The 13,159-nt window shown below is 41.1% G+C and overlaps 1 protein-coding gene across 3 annotated transcripts in view; it reads left to right on the top strand.

The window, feature by feature from the left end:
* The window catches only part of RANBP17 (RAN binding protein 17), a 284,936-nt gene that overhangs the window by 210,891 nt on the left and 60,886 nt on the right, over window positions 1-13,159 (top strand). For all 3 annotated transcript variants that reach the window (XM_025206123.1, XM_025206128.1, XM_014520979.2), the window contains one exon: window positions 2,907-2,989. In XM_025206123.1, coding sequence (XP_025061908.1) covers window positions 2,907-2,989 — 83 coding nt within the window. The remainder of the gene's footprint in view (window positions 1-2,906; window positions 2,990-13,159) is intronic.

The following is a 13,159-nucleotide window of genomic DNA, read 5'->3' as shown; positions in this document are numbered from 1 at the left end:
GCCAGTGCTGCCCGCCCTGAGCACAGCCTGGCGCAGTCCCCCTATGGGGAAGAGCCCGGTACAGCCCACAGCAGCAGCACGCCCTTGCCCCATGCAGATCTGGGGGCCCACGCCCCCTCCTGTGGCCTCCCAGGGTGCATGCAGTAGCAGGAGCCGCCCCCCACCACCCCCCCAAACAAGCTGTGGCTCCGTCCTGTGTCCCACCCCACCCCGGCTGGTCAGCGCCTGCCCCACTCCCTCCCTCACCACAGGGGCCTTGAGCTGCACCCTTCCCTCCCCCCTCGTCCCTTCCCCCACGACAGACCCCGCTGCTCTCCGCACTGTCCAGCTGTGCTTCTGCCACATGCATGCTGCAGCTGCAGCCACGCACGTGCACGCAGCATTTATTGGCCATGTTATCGGCCACATCAGACAAAAAAAGCCAATTGCCAATACTTTCAATTTTCCTCATATCGGTGCCAGTCTGATATGGGACCGATGTATCAGTGCACTTCTGTTCATAATCAGTCTCTATGTCATTGGCTCCCAGACCATGTTTAGCAGGAAATGAATTGCCCAGAAGACCCTCCAATGTTGTTAATGGCCCCAGAAAATTAAAAAGTTAAAATGGAAAACAAAGTACAAACGCTGTCTTTAGTATATTACTGGTTTGGTATTTTTGCCCAGAAGACAACAAAGACTGAGGATAACTGCTCAGTATAATTCTTCCCTCTTTGTGCAATCCTTTTGGCACTCACTGGCTCAGTGAAGAGGTCTTGGAATGATTCTTTGATAAGATGCAAGTACCTTAAATTGCTTGTGTTGCCTTCAGACTTCTATTGTTTGTGATGACACTGAACAATGCATTTAGTGATATTATCATTGCATCTCAAATACTAAAAGTAATGCTCCAAGGGAGAGGACAATTTTGCAGAGCAAGAAGGACACTGCCTAATATGGTTTCAGTGCTGGTTATTTCCAGGACTGGGGGAGTTGGGACATTCAGCAGAGAAATACATGCTTTATTCAGTTCTTATTTTTCTCCTCACAAGTTTAACTTAAAAGGAAGAAAAAGGTGAAAAATATTTAAAGCTGAAAAAAATATCTAGCTTATATGAGTGATGGGCCAGTGATGCTCCAAGGTTTAAATCTAGCTCTGAGTCGAAAGCTAGTGTGTATCACTTGTGCATCAGCCCTGAATGTCAACACAGACCTTCAGGCTCAATTTTCAGTGTCTTTCCTTTTGTAGATTTGCTTGCTGTGGCCTTACCTATTGCCTGTGTAGGTTAATTTCCTCTTTTTATCATGGTAATAGTGTAATAAAGTGTTTTAAATGTTTAACCTTGTACTCCTGACGCAACACACAAATAGTGTGCTGTGTTGCATCTTACTTCAGAGACAAAGTGTTTGGAAAGGGACTTAAAAAGATACTCATAATAGTAAGCAAAAGCAAAGAGGAACAAGTACAGTAGATCTCAAGCAAGGGACAGCTCTTCAAGCTACTTTCCATATTAATGCTGCCCTTCTTCCTATTGGTATTCAGACGATCTGTATTATTCCCTTTAGAGAACATCATCTGGGAAGGGTCTATTTTTTCTTGAGTTGTGTACTGCGTTACCTTTTACAGGTTGGAATGCATTATACAATACACTTTGACATGGTTAAAATATGTTACAGAGTACAAATGGTGCATTATGCTGCTATGATACTGAAGAGATGTTCTGTTTTTGGTTTTTGTCTCTGACAGACTTTATCATCATTTGCTTCTAGAATACACAAATGTTTGATTCAGTGTATGTTTTATTCATCTATTTTAAGGTATAAAGAGACAGGTTTTCCCTGAAGTTCACAGTAGCAGACCTTGTAAAGGGGGATCCAGGGAGAGAAAATTTGGGTTGCAAAAAAAAAAAAAGGATTGAACTACTCCCTCCACGTTTGATCTCTCTCAACCACTCTGCAAATTGCCAAAAATGTGTGTAGCACAACTGTTTCAGCCAGGAAATGCTCTGGTCCTTTGTGTTCAGTGATAGGGCTCCCAAGCCACCCCCAAAAGAGATAAAAGGTAAACAAGCAACTGTTAAGCCAGTGTCATATTTTCAAAAGAAACTTTTAGGAATTTACTGGTTTTTCACTTAGATTTGAGCTTCCAAGTGTGAGGTCACTTTTGAAAACGGGACTTGCAGTCCTAAGTCACTTAGGCTCTTTTGAAAATTTTGTTCTAAAGCTCCTTTTCCCCAGGATTCAAGGTAAGGTCATTGGCCAAAGCTGCTGCAACCCTAGTGACTGAATTCCCATTGAGTACACAGTGTTTTTTTCTAGCCTATGTAAGTATGTCTACATCAGCAGAGATGAGACTGGCATGTGCTGTAATCGCTGTCATGTCTGAATGTACACATACAAGCTTGTGTTTATGTTCATTACAGACTGCACTCAGATTTTGCATTTACCGAGCATTTTACAGAGCTGAATTCCTGATTAATTAGATTATAGGAATCTAGTAGCTAAAGTAAAAGTATAGCCTAATTACTTACATTATAAAGAAATTGTAGCCTTTCTCTGAACTTCAGGTAAGTGAAAGGTGCTCACAAGTCATTTGAAAGTGACTGCTGTTGCTACTACTAGTACTTATTAGTAGCAGTAGTAGTACTGTTCGTCCTTATTACTGTAGGGAATCCCTTATCATTTGAGTCTTTCTCTCTGGGTAAAATCATTCTCTCCTTTGGAATATGCTTGCCTTTTAAATGTTGATTTTGTATGTTGGTAATTCTAGTGTGCATATCATGGTCCCACAAGCCACTAGTCTACAAGTGGGAATAAAAGTTTGTTAATCATAAATGAGTTGTATCAACAAAGAAGGGGGTAGCTGTCTTAGTTGCACTGCAGCTTTTCTAGTGAGGTGACTGAATATTTCTACTGTTATATTTTAGATCACAACGTTTAAATTTTGATGTGTCATCTCCAAATGGAATTCTTCTTTTCAGAGAAGCTAGTAAAATGATTTGTACTTATGGTAGGTATCTATTAGTGGTTTGGGTTTTTTTAGGGGTGTGGAGGGGTCAGTATACTTTATCTGTTTTGTGGTATGAGTTCTGTTAACTTCACTTTCCTCAACCTTGATGGATTTGTGGAACAAGTAAAAGGAGTGTATTATGACTGATATCATCCCATTATACAGTATACTAAGTTACATTCATAGATCATGGGAGTGCCATGTTGTTTATTTTGTAGTATGTGTCTTCTAGCAACTTTATGCATTCTTTATCAAACATACAAACACAGTGGATCCACAGCTATCAATTGATGGGTCAGGGTTGACTTAATGTATCCAAATTATATTCCAGCAATTGACAGTATAATAGCCCTGTAACAGCTTTAATCTGGAGCTCAATTTAAAGCTTTTATAAAATGTTACCCCATCTTACTATTCCTGTACACAAACACAATTGTAACACATCTGTGACTCCAGCTAAGTATATTGGACTTCAAATCTTGTATTGGTTCTCATTTTTCTTTCTAAGAATTTGAAAGGAATTTTACCAAGTTTCTATAAAGCTACTTTACTTTAAGTGCATGTGAACAGGAAAGACTATAAAAGTCCTATTACTTTTTAAGAGAAAAAATCTGATCTTTTAAATTTGTTTTTACTGCACTTGAAGATACATTCTGGTGCTGGAACATGTGTGTTCCATAGCTTTCTGTTAAAAGATGTTTAGATGTAATTACACATTTGATTTGTAGAGTATAGAGGCAGTCAGGATATGCAGACTGCAGAAAACACTTATATAGGACAGGAAAAATGATTCCAAGTAAATCTTATTTCTAATAAACTCATTTCCCTATTTTATTTCCAACAACACCAGCCAGTGTGCTGCCACATTTTTTATACCTTTTCAGGTAATTTTATGCAAGTGATTTAGCAAAGTAAAAAAGTCAGCATAGAAAAAGATAAATTGGTAAACCTTTAAGTATCTATTACAAAATACTATTAACAATGCATTTAATTTAAAACTAATTGCTTCCATTAGATCATTAGGGCGATACATTGTTATGTTGCTGCTTAAAGTACATTTGCTTCATTCATCCCTGGTCTCCCTGCAACACTGCTCTTCTCGATGTTTACCTTAAGAAATCACCTCTTCATTGATCATCCTTTAGTTTCAGCTGTTGGCATCTATCTCCCAAACTTACCATTGTCAGCTGTTCCAGCTTACCTCTTCCTGGTTCTTTCATAATTGGTGCCATCTTCCTCTCTACCTTCTACTTTGTGGGGAAAAAAACCATCACTAGCTAGCTACTATCCATCACGCCTTCTAGGTGTGGCTGATGAAACCTGAGCAAATTCTCCATCCCCCAAGATATTAGGTCTTCCAAGGAGGGATCTGACATCATTTTGGTTATGCTAAAGGTGAACTGAAAGGAAAGTGCCAGCATAGTACCAGACTTAAGATTTAAAACAAATCAGTAGAGTCATAGCATCAAAAGTAACCCACTTCAGGACAGCTACCTCCCCTCTCTGCTTGAAAGTGCCATTCATGGAAGATAAGATAATGTCCATATGCTTGAAAGAATCTGCCACTGAAAGGAGAGAAAAATAATTTCTCAGGCTTTCCTCTGTCCTTTTCTACATTTCCTGTATCCTCATTCCAGGGTGTTGTTACAGCAATGGGAGAAGAGAGAAACTACGCAGTCATTCCTAGGTACTGACCAAAAATGTAGTAACTCTGTCAAAGGTTTTTGCTTCATTGAAGAGCTGAGACTCCATGATCTTTCCTTGAAAATGATTTTAAAACAGTCAAAGAGGTGAAGAGCTCTGCTGGGTTACAATCAAAATATTGGGCAACTTGCAGAATCAAATGTTAATTTATGATTAAAAATTTCCCCCTGTTTTTTCCTTAAGTCAAAATGACACACTTTAGAATGACCAGCAAAAGAACTGTGATTGCAAATTGTCATTTTGATCCCACAACAACCCGTACACATGAAGGAAGATAATTCAGTCATCAAGAAATGTAATATATAGTATTTACATGAAAAGAATATGACCTGATTATAAAATGACCCCCTAATAATTTGATTCTATATATGGAAAATGTATACTTTTTTATAATTTTCCAGGTAAAAAATCAAGTTACTGGAGGTTTGCCTGTATTTGTCCGCCTCCCACTGCTATAGCAGGGAAAATAGATCTGGAGGGTCAAGTAGCCCTTTGCTTCCTGCTTCTTTTTCCCCTGGCAGCCCCTTCCCCCTGTCCTTACTATCAGACCCTGTTCTCCCTGGGCATGTGCAATGTTGTGGTTCACCATGACTTGAAAAAAGAGTTGGCAGTGAGAGGGACTGCGCTTAATGGGCACTACCATATATCTTATTCAGATGGACTACACTCGCCTATTCTTTTGTTAGGTTCCCATCAGCATGTTTGCCCAGTGTGGGCTGTGTTTTATAGTCATGCTCAGTGTTGGCTGCATTTAATCAACTTCTTATCTGGTTTCCATTGCTGAGCACATGCTGTTTTTGGCAACAATTTAATGATATACAATGTATTTAGTGAACTTTCCTTGTATGCTATTATCAAACGAGGGGCTTTTTTTCCCATGCCAGTTGAAGGGGAAACCTCATCTTGTATTTGAGTAAATAGGGTAATAGCTGTTTCATATTTCCTCTAAAAGAAAAGTTTAAATTTACCTCCTGATCAAAAAGATCAAATAGGACAGATAGTCCACAATTCACAGCCCTCACTATGCAGTTCCTGCATTTCACTTTTAGTTCCATATATATAAGTCTAATACTTATTAAGGTATTTTGGGTTCCCTGTTGCATAGGAACCATATTCCATAGTACCTTGGGAGTATCTGTTTTTTGCTTTGTGGTTTTGTTACATTTTTAGTAACATCTTTTCTCCTCTGTTATAAGAGACAGATATAAAAATAATACTTTCAATATTCTGGTTTTATTTATCTATATTCTGTCATGATATACTTTGATGTAAGTTTTTAATTTTGCTTCAGCTTTCAGCTGTTCTAGCAGTTACTGCTCAGGGTCACTGACGAGGTTAGCCACAGCAGCACAAAACAATTTCCTGTTCTCACAGCCCAGGTAACATTTGGATGAGGATTAAATTTTACCACATTTTCCAGTAGCCAGACACAATTATTTCTAATGAGCTTTAAATTGCTTCTAGAACAAGGATTTCAAAACTTAGTGTTGTAATCCATTCAGCTCTAGCAACTTAATAAAATAACAGTTCTTTTTAAATTTTTTTGGTTAAATTGTTCCTTCCTGTGTAATCTATTGCCCAGTTTAAAATGTAATGTGTGTTATACTCAGTAACTATTTGTTTTCTTCTTCTGTAGCTGCCTCACTATTGGCATCTACAATGCTACCTTTCGGTAGAAAATAGTACTGAAATTTACTGTTGTTCATTACTGACTTAAATCCCAGTTTTGTCTTCCCTGAAAACTTTAAGCATCCAAAAATTTATCTGGGGTTTTTGTATTAGTGAAATTGTTTTGAGAGTCTTTCCTCATGTTTCATTGCTGCTTCACCTTGTGAAAGGTAACTTCTGTTATACCTCCAACTTCTCCTTTGTAGTGCATATTTCTACTTCAAGTAATGTCCACATATACCCTGAACTTCCTGCTCCTTACTACTAATCAACTGTCTGGCTATGGACTGTCCATTCTTTTAGAGTTCCTGATTGCCTTCAAGTCTCAGAAACTATCTATATACCTAATTTGTTACAGCTACTTCTCAGAAAAAACCTGCACCATAGTGGGAAGAATGTTTAGAATTCATTTTCTTGTTTTTGTTTAAGGGATGGCCTACAGCTCAACATCACCCTCAGCTCTCCCTCCCCCAAATAGAATGACACCACAAGGCAGCACCATCTTGAGCTTTGTCATAGACACTAGCCACCTCTGTTCTACCCCCTTACCTGGGTTGAACTGTTTCAGTCACTTGTGGTGTAGTGGCACCTTTTTTTTCTTCCAAGATTGCCTTATATGATCTACATAGTCTCCAGGGTTCAGACCATGCCCTTCCCATAATGGCCTGATTCCAACTTCAAATGGCTACACAAGGTACCTGTTTTATCTAGTAGAGGCCTACATCTCTGTCAGTTGTTCTGTCAGTCCTAGATTTCATAGACATTAGTGCTGGAAGGGACCTCGTAAAATCATCAGGTCCAGCCAAGGAGTAGGAAGTCAGCTAGGGTCAAAGGATCCCAGCAAGATAAACATCCAACTGTTTCTTGAAAGTTTCCAGAATAGGTGCTTGCACCACCTCTGTGGGGAGTCTTTTCCAGGCTTTGGGGTCTCGGACAGTAAAGAAGTTTTCCTTATGTCCATTCTAAAACAGTCTTGCAGGAGTTTGCGACCATTGGACTTTGTCATCCCCTGGGGTGTTCTAGTGAACAGGTGCTCCCCCAGATCCTGATGCATACCCCTTATGTATCTAGAGGCTACCACCAAGTCACTCTTGAGCCTGTGCTTCTCCAAGCTGAAGAGTCCCATAGCTCATAGCCTCTCTTCATAAGGCCTGTTCTCTTGCCCTCAGATCATGGGTGTGGCTATCCTCTGGACTCTCTCAAGCTTTTCCATGTCCTTCCTAAATTGTAGAGCCCAGACTGGATGCAGTACTCCAGCTGTGGCCTCACTGAGGCCGAGTACAGTGGGAGGATGACATCCTCAGTCTTGCTTGAGATGGATCAGTAGATGCAAGTCAGAGTTTTGTTCACTTTGCTAGCTACAGTATAGCACTGGTGGTTCATATTCATCTTGTGGTTAATCATGACCCCCAAGTCTCTTTAGGTCATGGTGCTAGTGAGTGTAGCATTGTCGAGCCTACAAGTGCGATGTGGGTTTTTATTCCTGAGGTGGAGCACTTTGCATTTGTCCATATTGAATGCCATCAGGTTTTCATCCTCTCACCTTGCAAGCCTATTGAGGTCAACCTGGATCACCAGCCTATCCTCAAGTGTGGATACTCTTCCCCAAAGTTTGGTGTCGTCAGCAAACCTGACCAATCCTCTTTTGACACCAGTGCCCAGATTTTGTATGCGTCCAGTTTTGACACCAGTGTCCAAATCGTTTATGAAATGGAGTCATTCACATGGAGGATAAAAAAGACAGAGAAAGAGGGTAAGCTTCTCTTTCTGTTGTATAAATCCTTTGGCTCTGCATCAGGTCTAGGGTAGAAAGCCTCTATGTAAAATGTGTATTCATCCCAGCACCTGAGCCAGATCCAGATATGTTACCTGTCAGAAGAAGACATAGAAGAAGTCTCCTTCTCTTTGTCATGACAATGGAAGAAAGGATTCCCCTCATTGGTGGGAGGGTTCCTATGAGAGAGAGAAGATTCCTGAGAGCTCTCAGCCCATTCCCATGAAGAACAGGTTTCATGAGGAACTTGGATCTTCAGTCCCAACACCCTCATCCACCCCAAAGTCTTTTCAGCCCTGTAGGATTTCTGGGGAAGCTCAGAGGAGTCCAGGTCGTAACATAGCTACACTGCCTTAGCACCAAGGCTCACAGATCCAAGCCTAAGAGACAGGGAGCATCCCAGCATGGAGCTACTCAAGGTCATAACTGCTTAATACCCAGTTAACTAAAGGACCTATATCATTGTCACATTTCCATACAGTGACAGAACCAGAGCAAATACAGTTCCATCAGCCCAGCATGTGGTGCCAGCCTGGTCTTACCAACATAGCCCACATCTGGTACTGGGTCCTTCCTCTTGACACTGAAATTCTCTCCAAGCACTGTACCACTGAGATTTCTAAATGTACTGTCAAAGGCCTTCTCATTTATTGAGGTCACAGTCCCACAGTGGGACACAAACCTGGTCTTTATAGAGCTGCTTCTTGAGCCTGTAGCATCCTACTACCTCTGATTTTCTTTTGTATGATGATGGCCTTTGTGTTGATTACTTCAGTCAGATGAGTTAGTGAGGTCCAAACCTTGATGGCAGATCAACCACACATGACCTATCCAGACAAGTTAGCCATGCTCATCTCAAATTTCTGCAAAAAGTTGTTTCTGAGTTTCATATCAGCCAGCAAATTTGCCAGTTTTTCTCCCAAATCTTCACAGCTCTCACACTGAGGCCTCGCTCTCTACACGAGATGTGAACAGAACTCTAGCTTTTACTGTTTTAGAAGGCAGGGTAGATTTGTACCTTATAGACTAACCAAAGTAGGTAAATATTTAGCACAGGAAGAGCTGAAGCTTACTTCATCTTTTTACTGTTTTACACAGGACCAACCCTTTTAGAAAGTCTCCCTGCCTGTTTGTGGCCACAGCCAAGATAGTCAAGGGGTTAGTACAGGGGTGGGCAAAATATGGCCCACAGGCTGGATCCGGCCTGCCACGCCATTCTATCTAGCTCGTGTGGCCCCTAAAAATTTTAGAAAATGTATATTTATCTGCTCCTGGCTGCCTATCAAAGATGACACTTGCCAGGGGCAGTAGGACCCAGGGGAAGCTGGCATGACTCACCAGCCTTCTCCCGCCCCCCCGCCCCAAAGTCTCTGCCTGCTACAGCTTTTGGGCTGCTCCAGCACCACTTGGCCCCTAGCTGCACCACTGGATTGCAGGAGCACAGGGCCCGCACTAGTACCCCAGGGCCAGGAGCGGGATGGGGCGTGTGTGTGTGGAAGGGAGAGATTCTAGGGGCGGGGGGGAGGGAAAGACTGCATTTGAGGGGGAGTAAAGGGAGAGGGGTGTGTGTGTGTGTGTATGTGTGTGTGTGTAAGAAAGACACTGTGTGTGTGAGAGGGAGGGAGAGACTGTGTTCATAGGGTGAGTCCCACACACACACCCCACCCATACACATAAACCCACACCCCACCTCACACTGTCATACACACAGACCCCATACCTACTCACATCCCAGCCACCCTCCCCGCCACACACAACCCCCCACAAACCTATACCCATGCCCCCCATCCCTCCACAATATGCAAGAGTAAGACTTCATTTTAAGCTATTGTGCAATGAGCTCTATGTCCATACACAAACACATGTAAATCAGGATAAAAATATTTTTTGAAATCAAATTAATGTTGTAGATGTTCGATTTTTAGAATATAATTTGGTATTTTTCTGGTTCTGAGATGGCAAAACCCCTTGCTGAAAAGAGTATTTCTGGGGGCAAGGGGTAGGACTTCTGGCAGCAATGGTTGGGGGTTATGGGGTGGGATTTCCAGTCACAAGATGGCTGTTGCCCCTAGGATTCCTTTTACCAGATACCCCCAGGGATTGACATGGCCCCCATCCGATTTAATAGTGACCCCTAGGCTTATTATTCTTCCTTGCAATATGACCTGGCAAGTGGTTCCTTCAGGCATTACAGCAATGACTTCAGTGGTGCTGGCCTCAGATCCTCTTATGGGTGTGCAGGATGTTAGTTTCTGGATTCCTTATTGTTGAAATAAGAAGTCCAGGGTTGTTAGTGTCTCCCCAGCACAGAATGCACATGTTCCTTTGTTTGTCCATCATTTTTATAACTTCTCTCATCCCAAATTGTCCAATCCTCTGGCTCTGTGCCAAACATTCCTTATATGGTGCACCAGTTTCCTGCCACTGAGCCAGCCACATTCCTTATAGGGAAACTGCTGTCCTTTGCTCACCCAGTGCCCAATCACAGCACTCACATCTCCCAGTGCCACAGAAGGCGCTCTGTTCATTTTTGTTGCTTAGTTCTGGGAAGGCCTGAACTACAGCTAAAAGCCTTAGCATAATTCAGTTTGCCCACTTCTATGGTGACAAAGGGGTGGGGCACCTGTCAAGGGGCGGGGCTACCAGTGCGGCCCTTGACAGCTTGCCAAAACTCAGTAAGCAGCCCTCCCACAGTCTATCCAACTGAATTTCCAGTTGCAGTTAGAGTCTGCTACAAAGTGGCCAAAGTAAATCTGTCTTTCATGGTTTGAGTACACTCAACCAGGACTCAGGCTTTCTCCTTTGTAAGATCCCTGTGTTGCTACACAGGATGGAGCTTGGCCCAAATATTCTCTAAGCACTATACAGTTATCAGCCTTTGCCTGAGAGATGCAGTTCCACTTCTGGGTATCATGGACACTGCTTTGGACTCTCTTACATGTGAGAAATTTTGCATAGCCAACTATTAAAAAGAAAAGGAAATTACTTACCAGTAACTGGAATTCTGGAACACCTATAACTAGAGATTTTGCCCATATGCAAATTCAAACCCTACCCTCTTTTCCCTCTTCCATGGAGTCTGCTTCATTGAAACTTGGCAGTTGAGAGAAGTGTACTCCCTTTATCTTCCTGGTGCCAGAGTAGCCTGAGGGGTGGACTGCTCAGTAAAACTACTACTAAAGTGAAAAATGTCTTAGGGTCTGAGGTCACCCACATGTTAGAAAACTTTATGGACAATGCTTCTTCAAAAACAGTAGTTACTGCTAAACAAATTCCTGTTCTAATGTGTGGCAAACTGAGAACAAAGGCCCAAAAAGCAGCTTACTGAACTAGAAGCATTCTCAAAGCTCACCAACCTAGAGGGAGTTAGTAGAGAGTAATGAGCCATGTTATACACATAAGGCCTTCTACTCATTTCCTGTGGGCTTCTGAGACATGAGACACTATCTTCTACCTTGGGTCTTCTACCTACCTATGGGACAATAGTGTCTTCTACCTACAATACTATCATCCCATTTTATTTATATGACTGACTGTGTACCCCTCTGTCCTACCCTTACACCTCTTCTGCGTGTGTACTAGAGAGTTTTTCAGTAAGAAAATACTTAAATCCCCAACCTGAATAATTATGCTCATTTCATTTTCCATCTAGTGGTTTCCCCCAGCATCTTTGATGGTTCTCATCTTTCCTTGATGGTGTCTTTATACTAAGGTCTGAGGCATAAATAGTTTATTACCTTTCCTCAGTGACATCTTGCTAGTGACTAGGATGGGCAAAACAGCTTTCTTAGGAGTAATTATAATTCAGATGGGTCAACATAGCCTAAATTTCTGAGAGACAATTCCCCACTCCTTTCCCTCCCCCATGTTAGGAAGAAATAAAAGTATATTATTCAAAGCTAGTTTTTTGTATGTTAGGGACAATTAAATATTAATGGCTGGTTTCTAGTGAGTTAAAAGTTATGGTTATTAAAATCTAATAGTATGAATTCAAAAAAATATGTGGAAATTTGAAAGATTTGCTGATTTCCTTGAGATTTTATTAGCAGCATCTGGGGGGGGGCCGTGCTAAACTGTAGGGATCAATGTTAAATGATTTGTCACTTACTGTGCAGTAGTGTTTGACTTTATTTACTATGGTATTTGGAATAAAAAAGACTGCTAAAGCAATTTATTTTTACTGATGACACAAGTGTATGAACATTCCCATTTGAAGGGAATGTTACAACCAGATCATCTTTTTAGTCCATTTTAATTTGATCCAATTCCCTCTGGACCTCTGTCCATTTCACAAAAACTAACTTTGTATGTGACACTAATTCCAGTACAGAGTATAAGAATATAAAAAGAGTAGAGTCCAAACTCTCCTTTTGCCCTTAAATGTGGTCTTTCCTTATCAGGGTTCAAGCACACAAGTGGGAAGAGTAGTGTGAGGTAGCCTTCATTTCTGCTTCCTTCACTGTACCCTTTTACTGATGAAGAAACTTTACAGATTAATTCATCTTGATCTATTAAATAGAAAGTAAAAATGATATAAAGGTCCATGCTGGTGCAAAGTATGCCCATAAGGATTCTTATTCCCAGTCACAGTCTTTCAAAATCTTTCCTCAGCATTCTGGTTTCTCCGTTGTCTTCCTGTTAAATTTCGTATTAAATAGGTAATTGCTTTGTTGACACCTAAAGCTCTCTACCATCTGTTGCAGCATGTTTTACTGAGTACTTTTTGGCTCTAAGATTCAGGCATGTCAGTCTTTTTATGGCATAGATTAGAATTCAAAACTATAATCATGGTTTCCCTGAAATCTAGCAATGTTGTCGCTTGACTGCTTCAAAAGACATGTTCCTGTTTGAGTTATTAAAGTAAGACTTTCAGAGGGAGTGTAATATTAGGAAAAAAGCAAGTAAATTAATTCAAAATGCTTATACATTTATCTTTCATGTTCTTTTTTCATAATTTTTCTTGTCATACTCACAAATCATCTATATTTGTCTTTTACGAAGGATGTGATCCTTTCCATTTCATG

This window comes from Alligator sinensis, unplaced genomic scaffold (assembly GCF_000455745.1).
Source record: "Alligator sinensis unplaced genomic scaffold, ASM45574v1 scaffold156_1, whole genome shotgun sequence".
Taxonomy (NCBI): Eukaryota; Metazoa; Chordata; order Crocodylia; family Alligatoridae; genus Alligator; species Alligator sinensis.
The sequence above is the reverse complement of the archived record's forward strand: the minus strand, read 5'-3'. Positions and strand labels throughout refer to the sequence as shown.